This window comes from Dryobates pubescens, chromosome 17 (genome assembly GCF_014839835.1).
Source record: "Dryobates pubescens isolate bDryPub1 chromosome 17, bDryPub1.pri, whole genome shotgun sequence".
Classification (NCBI taxonomy): Eukaryota; Metazoa; Chordata; class Aves; order Piciformes; family Picidae; genus Dryobates; species Dryobates pubescens.
The window spans coordinates 15,399,564-15,412,599 of record NC_071628.1 but is presented as its reverse complement, the minus strand read 5'-3'; the positions used below and the strand labels follow the sequence as shown (position 1 = coordinate 15,412,599).

The following is a 13,036-nucleotide window of genomic DNA, read 5'->3' as shown; positions in this document are numbered from 1 at the left end:
GTTTGGGTTTTTTGTTTTCTTGTTCCTTTCCCCTTTTTTGGTGCGGTGTTTCTGGTGTGGTGGTGGTGTTTTGTTTGTTTGTTTTGTTGGTTGTTTGTGGGTTTTGTTTTAATTGGGAGGTCTGACAGATGGGGTCTGCATATTATTTCCCATACAGCCCCTTCCTTCTGCCAGGATGCAGCAGCAGTTACTTCAACTCTAGTGAGCACCGAGACTACTGCAGTGGTTTTTGATAAAAGATTGAATGTTTCCTTTGGTGTGCTGCTTGGCATTTGTTGTTTAAAACAAAGTATCTAAGTTACTTGAAGAGGACATTTAATAAATAATTGCAAATTTTCATGTTGCATTTCTTTATCTTCATGCTTAAATTATTACTTTTCTGTAAATTCTTTCTTTTCAATAATGGATTTGTCAAAAGAAGGCTCACCAGATGCTGTGATTTATGCAGGAAAGTAAGAACAGTATGTGACAAAAATGCCCCTTTTAAGAAGTACCTCTCTAGATATTTAGTGGTCTGAGCTCCACTGCTGTGTAAGCTGCTGTAGAGCTATGCAGAAATCAGTGTCAGCACATTGCAGGAGTTTGTAGGAGGGGGAAAAAACCCAAATGTTGTGGTTTGCTGCAGCTTATAAAAGCAACAAATCCAGCATCTGTTACCTGTCTGCTGCTGGCAGTGTTTCTCTTGGCTCTGAGAATGTCTGTTGCATTGCTGGTGGCCTAGATCTGTGGAATAGTTTTGTGGTAGGTTTAGATGGCAGGGATTAGTAAGCCTCTGCACTCTCCCAGCACCCTTCCATAGATGGCATGTCCTGTTGGTGCTTGCCCAGAGCCTGAAGTCAGGATGGGAGCCTGTGCATTGAATGTAAAGGCACTGGAGGGGCAATGGGAGCTCACCTCTCTAGTACTAGTGTTATTTTTGTGCCAACTGAAGCAAATTGGATCTGCACATGACTTGGTGGGTAGGGACCCCCAGTTTGAAGTGAAGCATAGGGGTTTAGATTACCTGATCTCTTTAGTTCATTGCTAAAGTAATGGTCTTGCTATCTGTCAGTCCTGCTCTCTTTTTGTTTTGGAAAAGGTTATGGTTTTACATCAGTAAAGTAAAAGAGAATTAACTGCAATCCAGAAGCTGTATTCTGGCTTTAAAGGGGATCATGTGAACCTTTGATTCTGCACTGATGGTGCACCAACCACCTCATGCATTGCTTCTGCAGCATCTTACTGAAGAGGAACCTGTTTGTTCCTTGCTGCTTGACTTTATTCATGCTGCTGCTCAGTAGGCCTGAACACACTACCACAGCTGACTTTCCTGGTATTTCTAAGTCCCTGCAGCAGATTGCAGATCACCAAGGCTAGTTTGTATGTAGTAATCATTATTTGGATACATCAGGTAAAACTCTTCCCTGTCTGATCCTCAGCTCAGCTACTACCCTCTGGAGGAGTCTGGCATCACCAAGATTCATACTGACTTAATGACTTCTCTTCAGTACCTGTTCAGTAACTAGTTTGCAAAGGAAACAAACACACCCATATGCATTAAGATAGATTTTAAAGCATCAGAGATTTAAATAAAGATATTTTATTATTAATATATAGGGGATCACAAGATCAGGTCTGGCATCCCATGTTATTACAGCATAGCTGGGTTTTGGTGCTGCCTTTTCCAGAGGTACTTCATATGTGTGCTCTGAGAAAAAGTTTGTTTGACATGTCTGGTTACAGAAATGATCTATTACTGACATTTTTCCAGTTTCTGCTTTTGCTGCATGTGAATTTTGCAGCGGCAACAAGTTTTTTTCTACTATGTGATGGTGTGCAAATAAAATAGAAAATAGCATTTCAAGTCCTAGAGTGCTCGTAGTCACATTCTTTCACATAAGTAAATAGTTTCTTGTTTAAAGTTACATTGTTTAGGCATACACTGTCAGATGGCAGTTTTTAGCTGTCAACTCTTCTTGTTTGCTGGTTTTACCCCCTGCCTCACCCCACCTTCTTCTTCTTTTTTTTTTTAAACCCAAACACCTTTGTTATCTAGCAAGAAGTTGAGAAGTTTACAGACCTAGAGAAACTCTACCTCTACCTTCAGCTGCCTTCGGGTCCCAACAATGGAGACAAAAGGTATGTGTGTGAGTGTGTTTCTTTAATTCCTGTGGCCCTTATCTGCTGAGGAACTGTTCAATGTGGCATATTTGGTAGCAGAAACAGCCTTCATTAAACATTAAGGACTCTTCCTGAAGATATTTTTTTTTTTTAAACTTTGGAATCTTTTTTGCTTGAGTAGCTTGTAAATATAAATCTCCTAATACACTAGAGTCACCAGTCTAAGTGTAGTCATTAATTCACTTTTTATGTGGGAAGTGATAATACAGCAGCAAAAATGTGATGGTGGGGGAAAGAAGGAGCTAACGCTGTTTCTGATAACATTAAAAGGAAGGTCTAGGAAACCAGCCTGGAGAGCACAACAAAATAAGTATATGGTCCCAGTAAGATGGTTATAGGCAGACAGGTGCCTACAGGAGGCACACGGCGTTTGCTGGGAAAGTTGGCTCTTTCTGAAGGGCGGCTGGCAAACTGAGTGGGCAAAAGCTTAGAGTTGGTCAGTAAGGAGCAATAAATTCAACGTGGGAAGTAGATGAGCTCTCACCCATCACTGTCTACTTCTGGCTGTGATTCAGTCAAGAAACTGGAGTGTGGAGTCATTTTGCTGAATGGTGGATGAAAAAGGGAATTAACTGCTGCCCACACCTTGAGAAATAGTTGAATGGGAGAGGTACTGGTCCTTGTCTGTCTCTCTCCACCTGTGTAGGGAGAGAAGTACTATGTCTTATAACTGAGGAGCAGCTATGGAGCAAAGTCTTCATTGGCACTGCTTTTTCTTTTGCTAGCGATCAGATCTCCATGTCATCCAGCCGTGCCCAGCAGATGCATGCCTTCTCGTGGATACGGAACACCTTGGAAGAGCATCCTGAGACATCCCTTCCCAAGCAGGAGGTCTATGATGAATACAAGTGAGTGCTCCTGAACTGGATTCATACTTGTGATTTTAGCAAGCGTAGATAGTTCTGTGTCACTGGCTCTACAGGTTCTTCACTAACTTACATGTGCAAGTGCATGTAGCTGAACAAGGCCTTCTATGGTGATGTACCTGAGAACATACTAGCTACAGCGAGGCACTGTATTCATTACTTCTGCCAGTTGTGCATTACACATGCTGAAGGAAAGGTATGAGTATTTCTTAGCAGATAGATACCTGTATGAATATTGGTTTTGTTCTGTGGACAGAGCAACACAGGTAAAAAAAAAGCAACAGGTACTATCTTTGGAGGTCCCTTCCAACACAGACCATTCTAAGATCTTAGAGTACCTTTTGGTCTGCTAGTATATATGTACGTATAAAACTGCCTTAACGAGGAGGAGAACTTGAATTGTGCCTCCTGGAAGTGCAGCTGTTTTGCACATAAGATCTAGTGTGCCACACCTTTCTTTCCGAAAAATGCATAAATATTGGACCTTCCTGCAGCTAACCTGATTTCTACGGAGGCACAAGATATCTGAATATGTATGAAAACAGTAACCAAGGCCACTGTGAGTCTGTGTTGTCAAGTCTCAAAGCTACCGTGTAATGAGAAAGTGATTAGAAGCAAGGGAGAGGAAGCTGTCTGACGGAAGTTGGATTTGAATTCATTTACAGAACATTTCCCACTGTGGGGAAAAAGATAATCATACTCATCCCTAGTTGCCTGAAGATGAATAACAGATTTGTGATCTAGCATGAATATTTCTGTAATCTGAACGGTTTACAGTAATTTGCAGTGAGCCAAGTCCCTTCACCTTTGAAGTGCCTACAGGACTCAGCCCTTACTAAATGTTATTGCAGAACTGCCTTCTGCAAACACCTCCTTTTAAATAACTCTCTCTGGTCAAGTTTTTTACTCTGACAGAGGTGAAACATGGTGGCATTTGCTTGTCTGGGGTTCATAAACATGCACACACCTATTTCTGAAATCTCACCATAGACTGGAGTGGTGACGCAGCCTAGAAATACAGCCAATGGCACAGACGTGCTGGCGTGGCCAATCCCTGAGCAGCAGCCACTCGCGCAGACACAGCAACAGCAGCAGCTGCTACATGGGAGAGAGATGGAAGCGTTATTCTTAAATGTATTTCTTATTAAATAATTTATGGCCTGCTTCAGCAACAAATCTGCTTGGCTTCCATGCTGTGCCAAGCTGCAGACGCCCAGAAAAATCATCATCTACAGATTGTGGAGTATGAAATTTGGATGGCTTTTGTATGTCGCTGCAGCAAGGATTTGTGTGTGGTATTTTTTTTCCCCCTAACAAAATTAAGGGTGATTGGACTAGATGATCTTCCAAGGTCCCTTCCAACCCCTAATATTTTGTGATTCTGTGATTCTTTGAATATTTTCATTAATTACTGGTGCACACCAAAGGAAAAGCAGTCTCAGAGTGGGAGGTGGAGAACAGGTATATCAAGAGATAGGAGAGTTAGCCTGGATAAATAATTTTTTTTGGTGTTTAGACCTCTCAAAACTCGCTTCTGTCATATTAGCATGTTACCATTTCTCTCCATTTCGTGCAAAGATAGGTGTTGTATGAGCTCACAGGGAGCAAGTTTATGCACTCTGCACACATCAGTCAAAGTTACAGGGCTTCAAAATTCCTGCTGTAAATTGCGGTCAAAATAAATCTTGCAAAACTAGTGGGCTTCTACATTGCCTTTCATGTGTCTTTGTTGTTGTTGTTTGGAGGTTTTTTAATTGTGAAGAGGGAAAAACAGAGAAGCTTGCACTCTACACAAGTTCAGCATTGGCAAGTGTTGATTGTGTTTCCAGATCCTCTGCATTTCAGTAGCTTCTTCTTGCTGATCTTGTTCAGTGCAGTTCTTTGTTTTCTTACTCTTCCATTTAATTGTGAATTCACATCTCTAACTGGATAAAAGAAAATGGATTCATCTCTCTTTTGAAAGAGAGAAAATTGAATTTAAGAAAGGAGGTAGATGAGATCTAGTTCACCTCTCTTGGTGGTATGATGCCACTTGCACTGGCAGAATACATTGGGCTGTAAGAAGCTGTGTTTCTGTTGGACATAAGCAATTCTTCCAGTTTCTGCTGGAGCGTGGTCTGGAAAATATTCTGAGAACTTGGGGGGAGCTAATACGTTATCTAGCCTGCTGAGAATGGATGCTGCTTCCCATAAAATCCTTTAAGTGTTTTCTTTTAAGTTAGTTTGCCATAAGTGTCTTCCACCTATTAGAAATGTTCTTCTGGAAGCAGCTGGATATAGATTTGCCTGAGTTTAAAGAATCAGGAATTTGAGTCTCAAGTGCCACACCAGCAGTGCTTATGCAGACAAAATCTCTATTTGCCCACAAAATGATTTGTAGAGCCTTCAGTAAACATCAGGTTCTTCTATCTTGCTGCTGCTGCAGTGGTGCAAGTAAAGAAAGCCATTCGTATTTAAGTTTGGTGCCCTGAAGATTCATTTGATACGCTTAGTATGGATTAGGAGATCTTTGATTCATCCCGTATCTCTTTCCTTCAGTCTGTATGTCATTAATCCTTACTTTACTGGCTGCTGGGCCACTTGATGCCACCTGATGCATAGATTATGTTTACTGAGTGTTAAGGATGTTAACCGAGAAGTTAGAAGAATATTGAGAAGAGGGCAGTGGGTATAGGAATACCATGTCCGTTAAATCAAAGACATACAGATACATACTAATCCTGTCTGATGGTGCTGAAGCAGAGTTTTTAAGTAGAACTCATTAATAAAAATAGGGTAAGACTTACTGTGTTGTAAAGTCCAGTCCTCTGTCATAAGCAACTACCTATATATTCCTTTTAAGCTAATCAAACTTCATCTAAAGCAGTTTCCCACCTCTGCTGCTGCTCTTTGGAGTCTGACCTCCAATTTCATTTTTCCAGTGGTTTTTCAAACATCTGTTTCTCATCCTACCTGATTTTTAGAACTCATTTCTGTGTCTGAATTTTTCATCAGCCTAATGAGAATCTGCCTCTTCCTAAGGTTCTTTGCTCTAACCCATTTTAGAGACCAGTTTTACTGGATGGGATAAGCCAACATTGTTGTTTTGTTTCATGCAATAGGTTCTGTATTATTTGCTTTTCACCATGGCTTTTGACCCAGGAAGCTATAAGCTGGGCTTCATAGCTTATCTTCATTGTCTTTTTGGTCATTCTTTTTTTGTGGTTTAATTCAGGTGCACTGCCAGAATATTTCATGGCTTGAGTATGTTTAATTTGAAGATCTTGCCAAAAGGGAAAAAAAAAGAAAAAGCTTTTTCTCCTTATGCTGGGGAGCTCTGTACAAAAGAACACCAGAAATTGTGTGTCCATTGTCATTCCTGTCTCTGTGTAGACCTTCCCTCCCCCCATCTCTTTCCCACCCACTCTTCAAATAAGCAAAATGGCTCCTGGGCGCAGCAATGTGCCAAGAGTGCAAGCAGCAGAGAGAAGAGCTTCAGGGAAGAGACTCCTGGTACGTGTTGTCAAGTCAATGAGAGACCACAGATGGACATGGGGGGTTCTCCGCCGAGCCAGGAGGAGGAAGGGCTGTGTGTGATGATCTGTCTGAAATCTGAAACTACATAATAATAGCTCAGAAATCACAAGCTTGCAGGAGATGCCAGTGTGGATGTTTTGCTGCTAGCAAATTATCTTGAAACGTGCTAGACTTGAGGAACAGTTCAGTGGTGGTTTTTTTTTCCCCTTATTCACTTGTTTATTGTCTGCTTAGGGTGATAATTTTAACTTTAAAGTTAAAATTGATTGGTGGGTCCCTAATCCTGTTGTTTTGATGGGTATTTTTGTTTGTTTGTTTTGCTGACATTGGTGAGTTTCAGTCAAAGATACTGCTGACTGTGGCAAGGAAATTCAGAAAGCCTTTGTTTTCATGCTGGTTGAGAGTTAAAGTCCTGTAATCAGCATCAGTGAGTGATGAAGACCCATGTTTATGAATTTTCAGAGTAAACTTAAAATCCACTGGAGCCTGGAAAGATGCAAGGGAAAAAAAACCTGCAGTGAGATCTGTCTGTTGCATGCAAAACAATGTCTGATTGCTAAGCAGGTGCAGTGAGGCAGAAATATTCCTTTGTATTAACTTCAAAGGAACACATCCAGAATCCCAGATTTTGTGCTGACATGCATTGAAGTATATTGACACATAAATTGGGTAAAAACCTTCTTAATGTCCCATACAGAAACTAGTGACTGACTATATACCATGTTGTAGACATCTCCTGCTTTGGCCCAGTAGCTGGGGGAAGTGGACGTACACAAGTTCTGTGGGGACATGTCAGAACCCAACAGTGTAAACTTTGCTATTTATCATCACCAAATCATTGCATTTATAGTCGTGCTTTCTGAGTGGAGAATACCTACCTGCAGCCAAGGTAAAAGTAGCAGATATGTGCTCTGTAATGTGTTTTTACAGAGCAAATGGATACAGTGGAAACATCTCAGTGAAGACATACTGCTTTCCGTAGAGCTATGATTTTCAGAGGAGACATTTTGACTGGCCTGCTTGGATGCAATTGCCATTGCTAATTGTTACTGTTCTCACTAGCTGATGCTGGGAATAAAACCTGTTTCAGGAGTGCTGCTTTTTCTTTTTCTTCCTTTTTTCCTTTATGAGCAGGGATTTATTTGCATGTATGTACCTGATTAGAGCAGCAGGTGATGCGGTGTATGATCGTTTTTCTGCTCTCCTGCTGATGCCCACACAAGATTGTGCACAGTTGCCGCCTCTTGTCAGAGGTGGGTTGATTTTGTGTATTGCTGGTAGGGCTTATCACAGGAAAGGAGAGCATTGCTATTGGGTGCCGACTCTGTGACTACAGGAAACTGGAACGAGGATGCTTTAACAGTGTGATGTGGGCCTTAAGACATGAATATCTGTGAAATACCATGAGGCTCTTGAACAAAAGGTAATACGGCATACATATCTATGTGCATCTTTAAGCACTTGCTGTGTGAGTAAAACTTCAAGAGCAGTTCCAGATTTTTCTCTTCTGCTTTCATGTTTGTGATTTTTCCAGAACATTCATGTTTTGCAGTGAAATCAATGATTCTTGTTCTGTGCCAAGGAGATATTTTGAAAATATCTCAGATGTTGAAACAGCTGAGTAAATGTTGAAACAAAATTCCTTCTGCTGTTCTTGAGAACTGAAGAGAGATAGCGGTGCCCATTTTACTAGAATAGGTAAACTTAGCAAAATAATTACATTCCATTGCTTTATTCCCCTTTATCATCAGTTTGTATACTCAGTCATGTGAAGATCTACATTGGCAGACTGTTAATGAACATGACTAGGCAGCTCTTGTAATTCAGTAGTGGTGCAGTGATAAGAGGACTAGGTTCTCAGTAAGTGTTTGTTACGCCTATGAAGGTGAAGTTGGTTCCCTGGGAAGATATGTTTTATTAAACGCTGTTCTGTTAAGGTCTAATAAATTGAGATGGTGTAGGCAGAACCTTTCTCTGGACACTGATAAACGTCTCACCTACTGCTTTTCTGATGTTCCTGAAGGACTTCAGGCCTTACCACACTCAAGCTATACTTCTGGCTAGAACAATATCTGCTTTTATTTTGAGATGTAATAAGAGAATTGAAACATATGCTTGAAAGCGATTTATGGAGTAAATCTTAACTGTGCTCTAGATAATGCCACTACTTGTTATGTCTCTACGTGACTTGTCTTTGAACTCAGTAGAGAACAAGGCAAAAACTATGGTATTAATAGCTCTGTTTATACATTTTTAATGCATTCATTTCGTTGTGGGTAGCTTCATTAATGTTAAATGTGATTCTAAATATGGATGGATATAAGTGTTTTCTTGTGAAAACCTTTGATGGAGTCTAGCATGCAGGCCGGCCTCTTGTATTGACGATGCCTCCATTCACACTTTCTTTCTCTTTGTTGCAGGAGCTATTGTGACAATCTTGGCTACCACCCATTAAGTGCTGCTGACTTTGGAAAGATCATGAAAAATGTCTTTCCAAACATGAAGGCCCGTCGTCTAGGCACAAGAGGCAAATCAAAATATCCTTTGCTAGAACACTTTCTCAGTAATTTCTTCCACACATGCCTGAAGAACATCTGTCATTATGGCTTAACTACCAGCTAAGCGTAGAAGTAATGTTAAATAAAAATTTTAGACACCACCTCAGCGTTCTTGAAAGATTATTAATTGTGGGAGTGTAAAGGCTGCAAGATAAACTACAGAAACAAGCACTTAAATTTAGCTCCTGACACTTGGTTGTCACAACAGGGAGGAATCAAGTAACTTGCCTCATGTATGTGCAGTAGCTAAAATTTTATTGGTAGCACAGCTCAGAATTATCAGAACATTTCTTGCTTTTATATTAGTCTTGTGCACACCAGTAATTTAAAACTTAGTTGTAAAGCCAGAGATCCTTCTTAAGCAGTGCTGCAGATTGATTTCAGAAAACTGTCTCCTCAAACATTAGTATTGCTTGAAGAGAGAACTCGGCAAAAGCTGATTTCAGACTTGGAAAGCACAATCTGAGGCTTGTCCTGCTGTCAGGGAAGACTGCTTCCTGCACTGCATGGTGCAGATCTCCTGAGATAGGAAAGACAATTCAGGGCAAGAGCATCTAGGATGAGGAATGATGTCTGTCTCTGACTGCAGAGTCTTGCTCCCTGTATCCAAAGTTGGAATTTGCCTTTTTAGAACATCCTAGAGGTCATACAAAAACATTACTTCATTTCATTGTAACAAAACAAACCTAAAAGGACTTAAACTGATGTTGTCATAGTGTGACTAGACATAATTGTTACAGGCAGAACTATACACAGTTAGATCTTGGGGCATGTGAATTTATTAATTTATAGGCAGCCATTTGGGGCAAACGCTGTGCAACGAATCCGCTCATAGCACTGGTGATTATGCTGCTTCATTGTAGGGACAAGAAGCTCTGCTAGGAAAGAAATGGAATCATCAAGTCTAAAGGCTATAGAGATGTGAATTTTCCTCAGGCTTTTCTGAGACAGCTGCAGTTTGCCTGGTCTATAGCACGCTGAGGTGTTCCGTTTAAACAAAAGGCAACAAAAGCTCTTAGTGGTTTTCAGTCTTTTTTTTTTTTTTTATCAGCAGGAATAGAGTCTTCTCCATGTTTTGAGAATTACACCTTCCTTTGAGAATCCTCAGAAGCCATCATCAAGTCATCTGCCTGCTGCACCCCCAGGGTCAACTCTTGCTGGGTAGACTAGGCCACTGCAGTAAGCAAGGGAAAGGAGAGTATTGACAGACCAAAGGACATCAAGTGGCTTGTAGGCTCTGGTTAAAAGCAATGATGATATGGATACACTGTGATAGTGGCCTTTGCCAAGGTCTCACTTGAAGCACGTGCTTGAAGAGAATTAAACGCTAATGGACAGCCCACAATTATTTGTCTTCCACTGAGGGGATAAAATGCACAACCTTCCACATAGTAGTAAATGGAGAAGTTGACAGTTGTTTCATAAGACAATTTATTAGACTATCCATCAGCGGAGTCCAAAACATAGCTGTCATGTTCTGAATAAAACTAGATAAATTTTAAGAAAGAAATTATACAATGTAGTTGTGCCTTGATCCAGGGCATCTCTTCCAGTTCTGTTGCCTAAGTTTCTACTTTAGAATTACTAAAATGTGAACTTACCTCACACTTACCTTAATACCTAAGCCTCCTTATATTTATTCACTGTAACTATGCATCATCCAGGTTAACACAAGCAAACAAATTCACTGGTTTGGAAGAGAAAAATACATGTACAGAATGTGGAAAAATTAGTGATCCTGAAAGGATTTCTGTATCACACAGAAGAGACACCGTAGGTGAACTCCCAGAGGAAGAGGAAAAAAGGGTGATTTGAGTTAGATGTAGGAGCAAGTGAGTAAGAGTAGTGGATGGAGTGTATTTTTTTGTATTGATTTCATGATATCAGTGTAAAAATAGGTCTGTGTTTTTGTGTCTGTATTTGCACAAAAGAATTACCATGGGTGAGGAGAAAGACACAGACATTTTTTGAAATCTTGCAAAAAATGTCCTCATCAATCACTTTATCTTGTCATGGGGGAACTTCCTCAGTTTGTGGAAGTCCCTTGGGAGAAGGAAGTGTAGGGAAGTTGGCAAAAAGAGGCAAAAAAGAAGAATCCATAATGAAATCAAGTCTAAATTTGGGAACTCCTTTTTTAAATAGTGATTAACTTCTAGAAATGCATTCTTCATCTCATTTTAGGCCTAGTTTAGGAAGGGAGTTAAGTCCAAATTTATGTTAATGACTTCAATATTGAGTCATCAAATGTAATTCATCACATCCACCATCACTTTCTCCTCTGCGTACATGGAGTTTCTGGATGTCTGTGAGACTATGTTAATGACAGTAATTTGAAGAACTTGTTGGGTTTGCTTATAAAGCTTATGAGAGGTATCAGAGGAATTACTGCCCTTCCTATCCTCCACCTAACAACCAGAGACAATTTCAACCTTAATTCTTGTTCACATATTGCTACAGTGGACTGAGGAAGAAGGCTTTTGTGCATATGCCAACACTGCCCAACCTTGACTTTCATAAAACTGGAGATGGGGTATGATATATACTTTTTTTTTAATATATGTCTGCAAAGGAACATTTATTGTAGTGTTTTTCTGTCTGAAACTTTCCAAACCAAGCAAAGAGAAGTGTAGTTTTTAAGATTTTATTTTTTTTTTCTTTATGATACTTATATTCTGAATCTTTTTTGGGTGTTTTTCTGTGAAGTTCAGAATGAATTGCAGTGCTATTAAAAAGGTAAGTTTAGAAGGTGGAGCAGACTTTCACAGCGTTGCCACCCACAAGCTGTACCTTCTTAACTTGGATTCTGGTTTTGGTTTTACTGTGTATTTATTTTTTTTAAAAGTCAGTGCTAGGGAAGAGGAACCCCAGTGAAAGAAGCTATTCCTGGGTAACAGTGGGTGCTGAGTTGCCAACACTCTGGATGTGGGAAACAGCCAGTAGATTAGATTAATGTTGAGACATTTCACCCCATTTTATGAAAAACTGTCAACATACTTGCACAACTTTGTGTGTGTTTCTGATCCTCATGTTTTTGTTTTCATATCTTAATGACCCTTACTAATTAAAGTAACCTTTCCTCCTTTGTTTGTTTTAGTTGGATGGGGCAGAGCCATCTGGGCAGCTGCAAAGTGCTGATGAGGAAGTCGTCTCTGCGGCCTGCCGGCTTGTTTGCGAATGGGCCCAGAAAGTGCTGAGCCAGCCTTTTGACACAGTCTTGGAATTGGCTCGTTTCCTTGTGAAAAGTCACTACATCGGTACCAAGTCAATGGCAGCTTTAACAGTAATGGCCGGGGCACCAGCAGGTAGATAACATAATGCTGTCTTGCTGAAATTTGGGATCTTTTGTTAAGAGTAACAGCAGCTTGGTTTGGGGCAGTGCTTCTCTTCAGGGCTAAACGTAACACTCGCGTGTTGAGCGTGCCTTTTAGTCCTCCTTGCTACAGAGGGGTACTTCTCTTGCCGCTAGTCTGTGCAAAGATAATAACCAGTGGTTTCAGGTTGAGTCTGTGATCCTTCCGTTCCTCTGATGAGGACCATGGTCTTTTAAAGCACTTCAGGGCATGTGAGTAATTGTGCTGAATTTATGTACTTTGTTAGATTTGGTGCCAGTACAGTGCTGGTTTGCAGACAGACTGCTGGTGTAGCTGTGTTTGTGTCTGATAGCTTGCCCTAATTTGGAAACAACTGTCTGTCTTAATTTTCTCTCAAGAGCAGATTTTCTTACAGGCATTTCTGATATGTCAGATAGAGATTTTCCTGAGATATTTGATCAGTGTCACATGTTAGCTGCTGCTGTTATTGATCACATTAGAGAAACACTGAGAAGGACAGGAGAGTCTTCTCCAGGGGCAGTTGTGTGACTGAGATTCCAGCACTCGATTTTGAATATTTAAGAATTGCAGTAAAGAGAAGAGTTATTTTGTATTTTACTGCACC

At 40.5% G+C, this 13,036-nt stretch overlaps 1 protein-coding gene across 1 annotated transcript in view; it reads left to right on the top strand.

Annotated features, from left to right (window-relative positions):
• RFX7 (regulatory factor X7) overlaps positions 1 to 13,036 on the top strand; it is a 53,449-nt gene that overhangs the window by 33,076 nt on the left and 7,337 nt on the right. Inside the window, exons 3-7 of the mRNA XM_054168820.1 lie at positions 2,036 to 2,118; positions 2,886 to 3,008; positions 8,963 to 9,083; positions 11,550 to 11,630; positions 12,195 to 12,402. Coding sequence (XP_054024795.1) covers positions 2,036 to 2,118; positions 2,886 to 3,008; positions 8,963 to 9,083; positions 11,550 to 11,630; positions 12,195 to 12,402 — 616 coding nt within the window. The remainder of the gene's footprint in view (positions 1 to 2,035; positions 2,119 to 2,885; positions 3,009 to 8,962; positions 9,084 to 11,549; positions 11,631 to 12,194; positions 12,403 to 13,036) is intronic.